The sequence below is a fragment of the Canis aureus genome, chromosome 5 (assembly GCF_053574225.1).
Source record: "Canis aureus isolate CA01 chromosome 5, VMU_Caureus_v.1.0, whole genome shotgun sequence".
Taxonomy (NCBI): Eukaryota; Metazoa; Chordata; class Mammalia; order Carnivora; family Canidae; genus Canis; species Canis aureus.
The window spans coordinates 25,701,020-25,715,128 of NC_135615.1; the positions used below are offsets into that span (position 1 = coordinate 25,701,020).

General features: G+C 44.2%; 1 protein-coding gene and 1 long non-coding RNA gene across 20 annotated transcripts in view; one reads left to right on the plus strand and one right to left on the minus strand.

Moving 5' to 3' along the window:
* LOC144313862 (uncharacterized) overlaps positions 1-14,109 on the plus strand; it is a 48,174-nt gene that overhangs the window by 28,635 nt on the left and 5,430 nt on the right. For all 4 annotated transcript variants that reach the window (XR_013379483.1, XR_013379480.1, XR_013379481.1 and 1 more), the window contains exons 2-4: positions 6,320-6,460; positions 9,169-9,228; positions 11,050-11,110. This is a non-coding gene — a long non-coding RNA (uncharacterized LOC144313862). The remainder of the gene's footprint in view (positions 1-6,319; positions 6,461-9,168; positions 9,229-11,049; positions 11,111-14,109) is intronic.
* CELF2 (CUGBP Elav-like family member 2) overlaps positions 1-14,109 on the minus strand; it is an 814,981-nt gene that overhangs the window by 2,980 nt on the left and 797,892 nt on the right. For 12 of the 16 annotated variants that reach the window (XM_077897256.1, XM_077897248.1, XM_077897253.1 and 9 more), the window contains 3 exons: positions 12,664-12,861; positions 8,193-8,336; positions 1-4,998 (listed from right to left, as the gene is read on the minus strand). The exon at positions 1-4,998 is cut by the window's left edge and continues 2,980 nt beyond it. In XM_077897256.1, coding sequence (XP_077753382.1) covers positions 4,871-4,998; positions 8,193-8,336; positions 12,664-12,861 — 470 coding nt within the window. In that variant the 3' untranslated portion in view covers positions 1-4,870. The remainder of the gene's footprint in view (positions 4,999-8,192; positions 8,337-12,663; positions 12,862-14,109) is intronic. The other 4 variants (XM_077897254.1, XM_077897252.1, XM_077897247.1 and 1 more) reach the window with 3 other exon arrangements.

Sequence of the window (14,109 nt, forward strand, 5' to 3'; positions counted from 1 at the left end):
TTTGGCTTTTCTCAGACAATATTTAAAAACTATTTTGTAATTCTAAACAAAATGATATTATTAATCTACAAACAACAATTCTCACAGCACAAAAAAACACAAATACATTTTTTGTATGACATTATTCAAAAAGGTAATGAAACTACAGGTTTTTTTAAAATTTTATTTCTTCTTGTTAATTAGCACTTAAGATAATAAAAACAAACAGTAAAATGAGTCCAGAGTAGCACAAGCCAAAGAACTATAACCCCTATGGTGAAAGAAAGATGAACTTGTTACGCCTTTGAGGACTGCCATTTTATCACAATTCTCTAATTTAGTGTAAAAATGACTATTCTCTACACTTGATTTTAAAAAAAGCAGTTTCCCTGTGTGTTTTTCCTTCTGGCATAGGCCCTTTGCACCCTTGCAGCTTTTTTTCCTTTTGATATTAAAAGATAAAGTGAATAAAAGGACAGTTTGTCTCTGAGGAGGGTCAGCTTTTAAACAATGCAGACATGCAAAAAAAAAAAAACCAAAAAAAACCAAACAAACAAACAAAAAAAACAAAAACTTTCTTCCAAAATGTACTGTTTTGGTTGCCTGCAAAATAAGAAACACCCAATGTGAAGTGCCCATCCTGAGCCTCTTGTCACCGGCACTCAGGCTCCTCTTGGGGAGATGCAGGTGGGTGAAAGGAGAGGAGGACATTTTGAAATTCAGATGGTGTTCTCTTGTGTTCTTTGCGTCCGCAAACCACCCTAAGCTGTATGTGAGAGAGATGTGCGATGACTCCTGGTATTAAGCTGATTGCTGCAGGAAGTACAAAATAGCCCTCAAAGGATGAAGGAAGGCCCCAGCAGTAGTAAACACGTGTGAGGATAATACAAATCATTTCATTGTTAAGTGCATGTGCTATAAGAAGGAAACTTGTTTTGTGTTTAGTTTTTGTGTTTTTTTTTTTGTTTTTTGTTTTTGTTTTTTTTTGTTTTTTTTTTTTTTGTTTTTTTTTTTTTGCATCATTAGAGGCTAGTCCTTTCCATCCCAGGGCTATCACGTCCACACACACATTAAACCAAACAGAGTGGTGAGTGGGAAAAGGAGCAAGGAAAGGGAGCCAGCAGTTTCTGAACTCCTTTAGAGACAAAGAAGCTTCCAGGGCCTGCTTTCAAGAAGGCAGGAGTTTGTGTTGGGGTTTTCAGGGATGACACTGGGGTTTGTCAAGACAGCAAGAGATCTGTTCAACATGAAGTCAAAGTAATATGGCACTTTACAAAGTGGCAGCAGGATCTGGTGCTAGGTATTTGGTCAGTGGTAAAGAACAGAGTTATATGGTCAGACCCCTTTCAATGATTTCAATTTATAAAATTAACAAAAAAGGGAAAGAAAGGACTATCAGCTTCTAACCCCAGACACCTTGCTTAAATCCGAGGTATCTACTGGGATCAGCGAATGCCCAGCACAATGGCTGATTAGAAACTAAGAAACAAAAATCCCTCAAAATACTACCCCATCACAAAGTCGCAGTCGCTTAACTGGAAGCTATATGAAAATATTCTGAACTAGAACATACCCCTACACCTGATCTCAAAAGCATATAGAATTTAAGGTTAATGTAGGTGCTGAATCTAACATCCCCCATAGAAGAAGGCTTACCCAATAACTGTTTTAAATGAATACCAGAGAAGGAATTTCAGCAGTACATTATTAAAAAAGAAAAAATGACCAGAAATAATCAAAAGTAAAAGAAAAAAATAGTGTAGGGGAAAAAAACCCAGAGAGGATGAAAATAGGTTTTTTTTTTCTCTTCAGATTTGACTTGTGGAGGTTTTTTTTTTTTTTTTTTTTTTGGATCTCCACCAATGGGTAAAAAAGTAGGACAGACAGAAAAAAACTCAAAAGAGAAGATGTATGAGTGGGCGGGGGGGGGGGGGGGAAGGAGATCCAAATTAGAAACACCCCAGAACAAACAAAAATGACAATGGTATAAAAAGTTACCAACGCTCCAGACAGCTCTGGGTAGAAAGGGTTAGAAGTTCAAAACTTTCTCACCTTAGAGGTTTCCATATATTATGAAGGAAATACATCGTGAGGTTGCCGTCACAGCATTGATGTGCAGAGCGGTTAAAAAAGTGAGACATGGGCACTTATACAATGTCTTACAAAAAACATCATAGAGAAATAACAAACAATAACAATTTCAGGCAACAAGACCACAGGATAGCAAGTTAACAAACTTTTTAACCTCTTTTTTTTTTGTTTTTTGTTTTTTAAATATTAGGGATTTATACAAAACACATAATAAAATACCCATGTTATCAAATTACTTCTCACAAGAAACACACTGAAGCTCTAGGAAGGAAGTACCTTTGGAATTTGGCACTATATATTTTCACTTTTTTTCTTTAAAAGAAAAAAAAATCACATTTTGCTGAACACAAACACATCTAAATAGTCCACAATAATAAAAAAAAAATGACATCAATGCTTTACAAGCCAACACAAAACTTATTCTGGAATAGGGTCTTTTTTTTTTTTTTTTCCCCTCACATGAAATTTTTTTTTTTAAGCAAACTTTTTTTTTTTTGAAATTCTTTAAGTAAACCAATTCTAAACTTGTCTTATCAACAGAGAACATTAAGACCGTAAGACTCATGATTGAAACCACAACTTAATTCACAGAAGCACCAACATAACACAGTTTACAGTAACCTTTCTCCTGTACATTGAAACAGTATAAAATATAGGTAATTTCATGTGCATTAAACCATGGATTGTCTAACTGTGAGTCAGTTCAGCAAAAGGTGACACAAATAGGTAGCATTTGCCCCAAAACAGGGTAAATATTTTTTCTTATACTAATCTACAAAAAGTGGTTCTATATATATATCTTAATGAGAAAGTGAGCCACCTAAAATGGCCTTATCAAAAAACTTTACACTGCCTGAAAAATGTAAAAACTATTACAGACCTCTAGAGACTTAAAATCAGACAGTTTTTTTTCTCAAACTGTTTTTGGAAGTAGTCTGTTAGAAACCAACATTCTGTGTCCCTGGACACATATTGCTATTGTTACCAGTGACCGGGAAGAATGCCAATCCCTGTATAATACTTTCAAGTCTGTTTTATGAAAAGAAAAAAAAAATAAGAAAGAAACGTTTTTGCCACAGGTTTTTTTTTGTTTTTTTTTTTTCCTATGATTAATTTGTCTAATAATAAATTTCAGTCTTGCATGAATGCAGCAATGTTTTTCACATTGACTTCCCAGAATTCATAGCTAGATGAGGTCACATGCAAATTTCAAAGGTTAAACTAGATCAAAGGTCAGTAGGAGAACCAAATGTGATGTGAGGTCAGAAAGACATCAGAAACAATGACGGGACGATGAAACTTTTTTTTTTTTTTGAGACGCCACAGGGACATGCTAGGCAAACGGTGAACTAACGGGCATGAAGATGTCTAGGGAGAAAACAAGGGAGAGTAAAAAGTTACACAGAATCTACGCAGCAGCAACAAAATCACTCTTAAGGGTGCAGGAGAAAAACTAATGCAAATCTTAGGTCATCGGGGAGTCTACAGAGCCATTCCCGTAATTTGCATTTCTTACAATCTTTATCCACAGCACAATGGAACCCCAAGAGAATCCATCCAGAGGAGGAGAGGGGATGGATTCCGGGAGTTTTGGGGTGGGGCTGGCGAGGGGAGGGGAGGAGGATCCAGTTTCAACGGATGTAACATATGGGGGAGAGTCAGACGGCCGAACTATAAACTAGATAGATCATGGAAGCTACGCACAAAGTCGTCAGACAGATACGAACAACAAGAGGGAAAAGCATGAACTGTAGGCCTAGGGTTCAACGGTGAAAAAAAGCCCATTCCTAGAACGATTCCTCTAGAGACTACTTCAAAAGGATCTAGCTAGCACAGAGAACTGCTCTTTAGGTACCCAATAAGTTAACAATAGGCAATAAATAACTTCCATTATTTCTGAGGCAGTAAAAATTTTGTACAAAAATAGAAATGCTTTTTTTACAAATAAAATTTACAGGCCTGTGGCTTTCTTTTTTATTTATGTATTTATGTATTATTTATTTATTATTAAATTTATCTTTCAAGAAACATCAAGTATTTTCACTCATTTTTATTTTATTTTTAAACCCTGTAGCTTTAAGAAACAGATCTCTAAATCTTTTTTTTTACATTAATCCTTTCTAAAAACTAAAATAAAACAATAACAAAATAGACAACCAGTGTAATAATCTGACCGATAAATGTCATGTTTCTTTGAACCCTAAAATAAAATCCTACTTGTTAAAACAAACCAAATGTAGTGGAAAGACGTTTGTATTGTTTTTAAGTGCTTCTCCTGGCTTCTCTCTCGCGCTAGGTCACCACCTTAGCCTCTAAACGGTTGGCGCCCTCCTAGGGGCTGGGCGCGGACAGGAGGGGTGAGTTCTCCAGGCAGTGCTCTGGGGCACCAGGGGTCTCAGAGTTAGAATTGCACGTTAGCCTTTTGTTTGCCTTTTAAATTCTCAAGATGTCATTTATTTATGTGTGTTTTTCTTTAAAAAAAAAAAAAAAGCAAAAAAACGAGAACAAAACAAAAAAAAAAGGTCAAAGGAGATTCAAATTGCAAAACAAAGGAGAATACAGTGGCACAAGTGGAAGAGGAGTTTTACTCGATAGAAACAAGGTAGCCCAAGTTTTAATTATGGCGAACTGGGTGGGGGGAGGGGGAGGGGACATGGAGGCCTTATTGTAAAAATAACCGTCTCTCTTGGTAAAAGTTGGCAATGTGGTCCTCCTCTGCCTTTCCTGTTGAGAACAGGCTGGCTTGTGGGACTTACCCTAAGAAAGCTAAAATAAGAGCAGGGAGCCTCTGGGGTTAGGATCAGTAAGGTTTGCTGTCGTTTTTGGAGCGCTTCAGCTGCACCTTCAAGCGTTTCATGCCAATCTGAAAGCCATTCATAGCCTGGATAGCAGCTTGTGCAGACACCGGATTGTCGTAGCTAACAAAGCCTGCAAGACACAAGGGGAAGCAGGGTGGGAATCAACATGGGAGAGGCCGCAGAGGCAAGAGGAGGGGGCAGGATGTCACGGGGTGGCTGGAGAGTGTAACTGTACGTGGTGGGTAGCGTGTGCGCCTCCCATGGGCGCAGTGCAGCTCTGTGCGGCTGTGCACCTGCTGTGGGCCCACCGGGCTTATCCACTGACAGGCAGTGAAGAAGGCTGGTGGGCCTGGGAATCTGCTATCCTGACCACAACACCCCTCCTCCGTGAGAAGCTCAATCTCAGACTCCTGGCCTGTTTGCTGGTTTCAGCCAAGTCCGTTTGTGTTTAAGGCCCCTTCGAACCAATCCTAAGAGAACCCCTGGTGCCAAAGTAGACGGTGCTCATGGGCAGAGGTATAAATACTCTGGGGTCAAAGGGCCCCCAGAGGCTCACCTATCCCAACCAAGTGAGGTTTAAAGGCAGGGCTGGGAATGGTACGCTGCAAAGACCGTGGCTTTCCTTCCAATTCTCCATCTGTAGCCAATAGCCCACCCTGTTCAACTGTCGGATGGGGTCAGTTAGTGAATTACCTCTAGAATACTCTGTACTTGGGTTTTTACCATTTTGGAGTTATTTCTAGTCTAGGGACCCAAGGAAAATACTGGCCCCTTCTCCTTAATATCTCAACTTCCACCTCCCAAGATCCATTGCATTCAACAGACTGGAAATTGCTACCATATACCCCCTAAGAAGAAAGAGTCTGCATAGCTTAGGCCTTAAGAGCCATCCTAGTGGACTTCCCAGGATCTTTCTCTGTACTAACTCTCACAACCAAAATGGCACGGAAGGCATGCGGTTGAAAGAGCCAGTGGTGCTCTGCAAAGTCCGATCACATAGTTTGTTCTAATGCTGGTGGAGGTGGGAGGGTACATGCAAAGCCTTCTTTAGGTAATGCTGATGTAAAGGTGTTGAGTTTGTACCGTCCCTAGTTCTGGTGTAGAAAGGAAGCTATTATACAGAGTGAATTTTAGTTCTCAAAATCAGCTGTTCAGAAGGTGCTATATATACTAAGCTCCTTCAACTATCTACTTGCTATTGAAGTCTAAAGCTAAAGAGAAAATTCCTCTACAAGCTATAGAGGAGGAAGAAAAGTACATAAATATACCGTTAGCAGAGTTCTCAGCTGATAAAAATGAGCATATGGTATAAGGCAGAAAAGCTTTTCCTAGGCAGGCTGTATTGTGAAATGGTCGTACAGATTTTTACTAAATCTAATTCCCAGTCTATGTGCTCTTGAATCCGAGACTTAGGCTCTGATTTTCTCCTTTCCTTCTGGGTCTTTATCTAGAAGCAGCAAGATGATAAAGAATGGAAATGGCTCGAGGGTGAAATGGATCACGAAACCTGGCCAAGAGGTTAGCATGAAAGAATGGGCTACCTATGTCGAGCAAGTCTAGGACTCCCCCAAATGAGGCCAGCTGAAAAACAGGTATGTATGGGATGCTGCGGCTTTTGATAAAAATTGAAAACAGTGCACAGTGCTAAATAGAATTGTCTGCTGACATTCACAGGTACAGCCTGCATTATCACACTTTGGTTAAATAGTCTATGTGGGCCAATATAGAATCTCTTTTCAAGGCAGTAAGTATTTTCTCAAAATCAGACCTTGAAGCACAATTCCTTTCCAATCTCCAAATAAGCCCAGGACATTGTTTAGTGATGAGGAGTATAAAAGCCTGGCTTAAAACCTGGGGCAGGGAAGCTCCCAGCTCTAAGTGCCTATTGAAGCACACACACCCTATATAGAACAACTCACTTTCCATTTCACCCGTTGGTGAACCATCACGAGGGGGTTTATGTACTTGTCATAGCAGCAGCGATTGTGTAATGGGTTCGGGCTGACAGCCTTTCCACTTGGGTAAAAACAGTGACTTTCAATGGTTGACATACTAATTCCCCTACCAACACAGGCTTTAGATCTTCCTGGGTGATAGCACAGAGATTAGAGAGACGTTACGATAATGGGGTTTTGGAAGCCAAAACACTCTCTTTAGACCAGCGGCACATGACCAGTGGGCCAAATACTAAGTTTGAGTACCACTCCTACCGCCTCTGATGTTCTTCTTCATACCATATAGTTCTCTTTGCCTTTCCTCCGGTCCAGGTCTTTGTCTTGTGCTTATTACTACTGCCTACTGCCTCTGTGAATAGTAGACTGCAGGAATGGTGAAGGCAGAGGTTCAGTCTCAAACTGGGCCAGAACTTGCCAAGCAAGTAACACATATGGTGAACATTCTAGCTTCTAAACCACTTGGAGGACCAACAGGGCTTGAAAAGTAATGGATGCTATGCTCCCATTTATAAAACATTAGGGCAAGTAGAGAGCACGCCTTACTCCCTCAGGGAGGCAAGCTGCTCCCAGAACAGAGTCAGGGCTCCCTGAGGAAGGAGGGCATGACTGCCCAGCCGCCGAGGACCTGGGTTTTCCAGTGTTCTCTCTGAATAGCTGCATCTCCTGGGCTCGACAGCCATCCAAGCAGGCCCTGCAGAGTCTATCATCCCCAATTCTGGCTTCTGAACATCAGCATAGTGCAGCATTTCATGTGACCGTGACAGACATCCTAGGTACCCGTCCCTGCGCTTGTGGAGCTGCAGAGTGGTGGGCCGCCTGGCCACATCCCTACTGTGAAGCCGTGTGTTTGTGGGGATGTATGAGGCCTCCCCGTACAACGTGCTACTCATATCCACAACGCCCAAATCTCACTGAACCTAGAAGGCTATGGAATTTGTGGCAAAGTGGCTGCGATGCCATTCTGTACCATGACAGCCTAAACTATGCTATAGTCTGTTAATCATATTTCCATCTGCTCAAGCTTGTGGTTCCAACTTAAAGGGCTTAGAGAAACTGCTGCTGCTCTGTCGTGAAAGATTATTTAGATGTATGTAGTAAGACACCGCAGCAGCACAGTATACGACACTACCTAACGTGTAAGCATTTAGTTGAATTTCCCAGGTCCTTCCTTTTTATATAGCTCCTTCTTCTGTGTTTGATTAAATGACTCTGTGCAGTCTGCTTACATGGATCCAGAATACCAGGGAACAGCACCACCCAGGGAAGGCCCTATCTGGATTTCTCAGATATTTGCCATTCACATTTTCCTTCCCATGACTCCTCCCTTGGGAATGTACTGTAAGATTCTGGCTTGGTTTCTTTTGCATACCAAAGCACTTGCTCAGATTGGTCTGTTTGTCAATGAAGACTTTAGCAGAGATAACATTTCCAAAAGGCATGAACATCTGCAGAATGTCCTGGTCTCCAAACTCCTGTGGAAGGTGGTAAATAAAGAGGTTTGCACCCTCTGGACCTAAAGAGGAAAAAAAAATCAGAGTAAGGTATTCTTCGCCTCTTAGTTCTCCAGGCCTCTTCTTAGGAAAGCTTTAACAACAGATAGGCTACGCATTGGCCTGCCTCTCTCATACCAGAAGGGAATGGAATAGATGGATAAATGTCAAGTGCTCGTAGGTCTTTCAAGACAGGAATTGTCCTTCAGATGTTCCTGATTTCCAAAGAGACACTGGTCAGGAATAGCTTTCTTTTCACTGATCGTCTTCTGTGGCTCACATTTGCTAACTGTAACATATTTTCAGTTTCCTCTTCATGGGGACGAGGGAGGCCCCCATGGGGTGGAGGTGGGGAGGAGAGTGCAGGTGTGGGATTTTCCTGGGGGACTGTGTTTTGTTGTACGTATATACGATCTCTTGGAGTCGAGAGTGTCCTGAGTATTCTAAGCAAATTGCAGCAATTTAGAATAATGGATATAGCAGTAATGTTGCTTGGATTTCTCAATCATTTACCTAATTATCCATCCAGTTTTGATTTGCCAAATCTCTTAACACACAGTCTAATAATCATTTTTATTTAGAGATGACTGGCAGTGAGTCAAGGCAGGGAAAAATAGGTAGCTAGAGTTTCCCAGCCGTGCTAGGGACTGTCTCACTGGGGACTAGCCTCAAAAATGAATGCATGAGGTGCAGGAGCTAGTGATAGATCAAGCCTGGCCAAGCTCTGTACTCTCAGCTGTCACGTTCCAGAGAAACAAGTGGCAAGGGCAGAGCAGGGGAGGTCCTCTAGCTACACTGGTGAGAGAAGTAAGCTCTCCTCTATGGCTTCCCATTTCATTCTCCCTGTCTCTCTAGCCACCTGCCTAAGAGCCATCTGAAGGTGAAAAGGAAGAGATCTGAATGACCTGATGGGAGGTAATCACCCAATTTATAACAGGCAAGGATGCTTTCCAGGTCCAGGTCTGTCTGGGTAATTACAGAACTTCCCCCAGCTGATTCTGGAGAGGCTTGAGGGCTGGATGCCTCAGGGATGTTCTAAGTTCTGGACCTGCTGTCTGGGAGGGGGCACATGTGGATCCTCACAAAACTGGTGAAGCAACCTTAGCAGCTGCCCCCTGGAACTGGCATCCAGTGGAAGCACCTGCCCCACTGGGATGCCCCAGGGGAGCCGTTGCAGTGGGTTCCTGCGCGGGTCGGGGGAGGATAGGGAGGGTGGTGACTTATTTGGGTCTAAGAAAAGTAAAACTGGGGTAAAAATCACTTTGTAATAAAAGAGTATTTCTTTACAAACATCTTTGTAAAGAAGAGTCAAACCGAATAGTGTTCTAACGTGTGGGACTTTTCACAAGGAAGTCTTCTGGAGGCAAATTTCTGAAGCCACAGAGACGAAGCATTTCTTTGTCACCATGACCACTTTAACTTTCTATGTCGCTCACCATTCCCACGGACATATCCACATTCCAGTGCAAAGGAGGCAGTCTGTGATTCAAGGGATACAGATGCAGGGCTTAGGTCCCCAAATGTTTCCCGGTTAAAAAAAATTCTTAAAAAAATCAAAACTTAACACAAATAGGTGCAAAACCAAGACACTGGGCATGGATGTTCTGAGTGCTGCTATGCCATGCATGGCTCTGCCATGTGTGTACTGGGTAAATCTGGCACCACCCAGCTTTCATAAACGGTCCAGATGTACACAGGAGGATTTATGGGGCCCACTTTGAACTGTGAAGTCATCTCAACTCCTGAGGCCTGGGGAAGAAATGGAATTTAACGCACACTGTCAGATTACGGGCTGTGCCTGGACAGCCCTGGCATTCTAGAACCCTGTGCATTCCGACTGCATCTGTGCCACCCTCACGGACCCAGGAAATATGAAAAAGGTAAATCTGAGGTGGCTTTGTCCTTTATTCACTATTTTCTCAGGTAGAAGTGCCACCAGCATCTCCTAGTGTAGACGTCCCCCCCCCTCAAGTTTTTTCATTACCCAGAAATAGTTTGAGTTTGCAAAGTATGAACGCTAAAATGAGAAAAAGGTGACTCAATGTGGAAAACCTCCCCATGAGGGTGGCTGCTGCCATAGATACCCAGGGTAGAGACACAAAAACACGTTTCTGAGGGGCCCACCTATGTGTTCACCTCACTCTTTCCTCTAGTAAAAACCTGCTGACATATCATTCGTTCCTCACATTTCTCCCAGGACATGTTAATGTAACTTACTAGAGTTCTCTGTTGTAGTGTTGGTCCCAGTTGGCTGGGTGTTCACAATTGGTATTTCTCATAGGGCACTGGGTCTGACATAGAGCACCAGGGTATTGGTGCTAGCTGCCAGCACCTACCAGCTTCTTGTTAGGCTTCCCAAGGCTCTACCTACTTGTGTGTGCATGACGGCCCCCTGCAAATAAATCAAGGAGGCTGGGAAGGGATGACAGGGGTCAGAAGGTATTTAGGAGTGACAGGAAAGGTGGTCAGCTTTCCTGGATTTAGGTCGAGGGGGATGCCATAACCCTTCAGAAGATTTAGCTGGGGAAAACATCAAAGCCACTTTAAAAAACAACAACGAAAAACAAAGCTAGCCCTGCTCGTTTTCCTGTGGGAAAATATGTATGAGAGTACATGACTAAATGCATCAACTTGGCTTTTTAGCTCTTAACTAAAGGACAAAACCGTAGAGCAGAAAAATCTAAAAATGTACTTGGTAGTGAAATTCATCAGGTTTTTTTTTTTTTTCCTTCCCAGTATAACCAACCAGCTTTGAAAATTAAATTTCTTGAGCACACATCAGCTGGGCGAAAAGAAGGTGAGCAGAAGAAAGGTATGAGAAGGTAAGGTGGGAGATGATTAAAAATACTAAACGAACCAAAAATACCGCCACCAACACAAAAAGAATCCGACACTAAGCCATTCTACTGGTAGCCCCAATACCTAAAGACCAGATGGCCTGGGGTTGGCAGCCATTTTTCACGTTAATCCCAGAGGGTTAGCTACCATACCGGCGATCCCGAAAAGTCAAGGCATGGAATTTGGGACAGTGGGCTGCGGTAAAGCAACAGAGAAAAATTGTTGCAGGGCCCACACTTCATCCTTGCATCACTGCATGCTGAGTCCACTGGTGACTGGTGTTTCTCAGCGACACAGGTCACGTCGCTCGCTCCGAGGCCCTGCTGGACAACGGAGAAGTAGCCAACATTCTTTAAAAATCGTGCAGGGAACTGGCTTTCATGTTCTCTCCTGAGAACACCATTATCTCCCAGACGCCGCCTCCCACAGTCACCACGGTAGTCAGACCCCCGACAAAGGGACCTCAATGCAGGTTTTTCTTTGGGAAATCATGGTATTTATGACGTCGGCTCTCCACATGCCTAGGGAAGCACGGTTGCCCAAACAGCTGTGCAGGTTTTTAAAAAATCTATACTATCAGTCACAGCTGAGAATAAAGAGAAAGTTGAAATAATGAAAAAAAAAAGTTTTTTTTTTCATATAGCTCTCATGTTTAATGATCTTTTTTCTATAAATGGAAAAAAGTATTATCCTTTATAAGAGTATCTTCAAAGCTCTATCCTTTGTAAAGTAGAAACTTTGCAAAGTAAAAATACTCAATTATACAACATCGTATTTAAAGTCAAAGGATGCCGACAAGAACAGTTTAGAAACGTAGGGTGAGGATAAAGGAGGAGGGAAAGAGATTTTTAAAAAACGTCTCCAGCAGTACTTCCCTGGTCGAGCCTCTGGCCCCCCCTACTCTGACTGGTCAGGAAGAGAATAAATATGTTGCAGGGTTTGCTTTCAAGCGATTCCTACTAAGGAGGAATAGGGCAGAAGGAAGAAAGGAAAGGACAAACTCTCCCTCTTTGGACTAGTTTGGTAACTGTTTTCTAATTAGCTTGGCTTTAGTCTTAGCAGTAGCTTCCTGATACTCATTTTGCCTCCCTGGCGGAGCCAGTCACGTGCCCCGATTCACTGCGGGGTGGGTGTCATCCGGACCCTGGAGCCCGGGCCCGGGAGGGCAGCTAACCAGCCTCAGGGCGGGGGACGTGGCCCCGAGAGACGTGGGCTCCCTCGGGGAGCTGGTGCTAGGGGGAGGGACAGGTGGTCCCCGCCCACTCAGGAGAGGGCGTCCCGCCAGGCTTTTGAGGACAGGAGCTACCTGTCACTGCGGGTGAGGACCTAAGGTAGCAGGACAGGAGTCTGAAGAGGACGGGATTCAGACTCCTGTTGAGTTTCTTAAAAGGGAAAAAAAGAATAAAAAAAAATCGCCCCGGAGAGCCGAGAGCGAAGAGCCGCGTCCCCCCGGGCGCCGGCCGCGCCTAGTTTCCGGAAGCAGCGCCCTGGCGGCCGGCCGGGCCCACGTACCTTCCTTCTGGCTGCCTGCGGCGCTCTGCTGCTGCAGCAGGCTCTGGCTGTACAGAGTGGGCAGGGCGGCCGCCGCGTACTGCTGGATCCCTGAGTAGGCCTGGGTGAGGGCGTCCATGGTGCCCGCCGTGCCATTCGTCAAGCCCGTGGCGCCAAGTCCTCCATTCAGAGCCGCCATACCTGAGAGCATTTGAGCAACTTTACAAAAAACCCAACAATAGAGAAGAGAAATAGCACTTTTCATTAGTGCTTTCCGAAGGAAGTTAGAGAATCATTTGACACAAGTACAACAGCAAGTGCATGCAGCCAGCACACCGATCAAACCAACGGGAAATTCAGAACGGAACGATGAAGTGACACGTCATCGTAATGGTGAACGTACGACAACCCCCCCCCCCCCCCGGCCCCCTGCACGATGGCACCGTCGCTCCCTCAGGCCGGTGAGCAGACTTCACACAGGCACTACAGTCAGACCGGACACCTTGACGCCATGCACGGTGCTACTGGCAAGTACGGCTGTCTCTGAAACGAGGGCCGTCAGCCACACAGGCCTGTGACCTCGGTGCACTTGAGTCCCCTTCCTGGGCCGAGGAGCCGGGGGATGGCTCCAGCAGCCAGCTCTGTCCCCAGGCAGCTGGAGAGTCATCGGGCTACTTAGGCACGAGGGCACAGGGGAGCGGGAGGCCCTTCCCCTCACAGCCAAGAACCCAGAGGCGCCACGCAGGACCGGGCCAGCCTCAGCGGCACGCGGACACGCGTGCACACACTCAGCGGAGCCCATGTCGTGGGGGTCTCCACCCACGGAAGAGTGTTTTCCAGCTGCCTGACGTGAGGGCCGTGTCTCTAAGCTGGAGCTTGGCTATTAAGGGATGTGAACTGGACGTGGGCCAGCACGCTTTGATATTTTTTTTCCCTTGTATCCTGGCTGCTCTTTCGCTCTGTTATGATTGCTGACCGTGCCACATTTTCCCTGAATACGGAGTCAAAACAAGCAACACTTTTATAGAGTGTTAACTCTCACATGAACTCAGGAAATGGAAGAGGTGACATCATAATTGCCTTTATGATTAAAACATTTAAAAAAGATCTGTTTCTGGGAAGAACTCGCTGAAAACATTAATGAAACTCTTGAATGGATTACAGCTATTGATGAGGGCCATTAAAATAGCGGAAGATGACTAAAAAAAACCCCAAACTGGCAAGAAGTCTAATGGGGATGGAGGGCCAGATAAGGATGCTTAGGAATCATACCGAGGAACCCAGTGCCAGAAGCGCCCCCCCCCCCCCCCCCCCCCCCCGTGTTCTTGCGTGCCATCCAGAGGAGATGGCACAGGGGGAGGTTTCTATTTACTTTCAGCACGCTTGTTACTCTCATAACTTCAGCTCTTAGGCTAAAGGGACTGGAGAGAGATGTGAATTGGAAGAGTGGCACAAGGTGCCAGGACC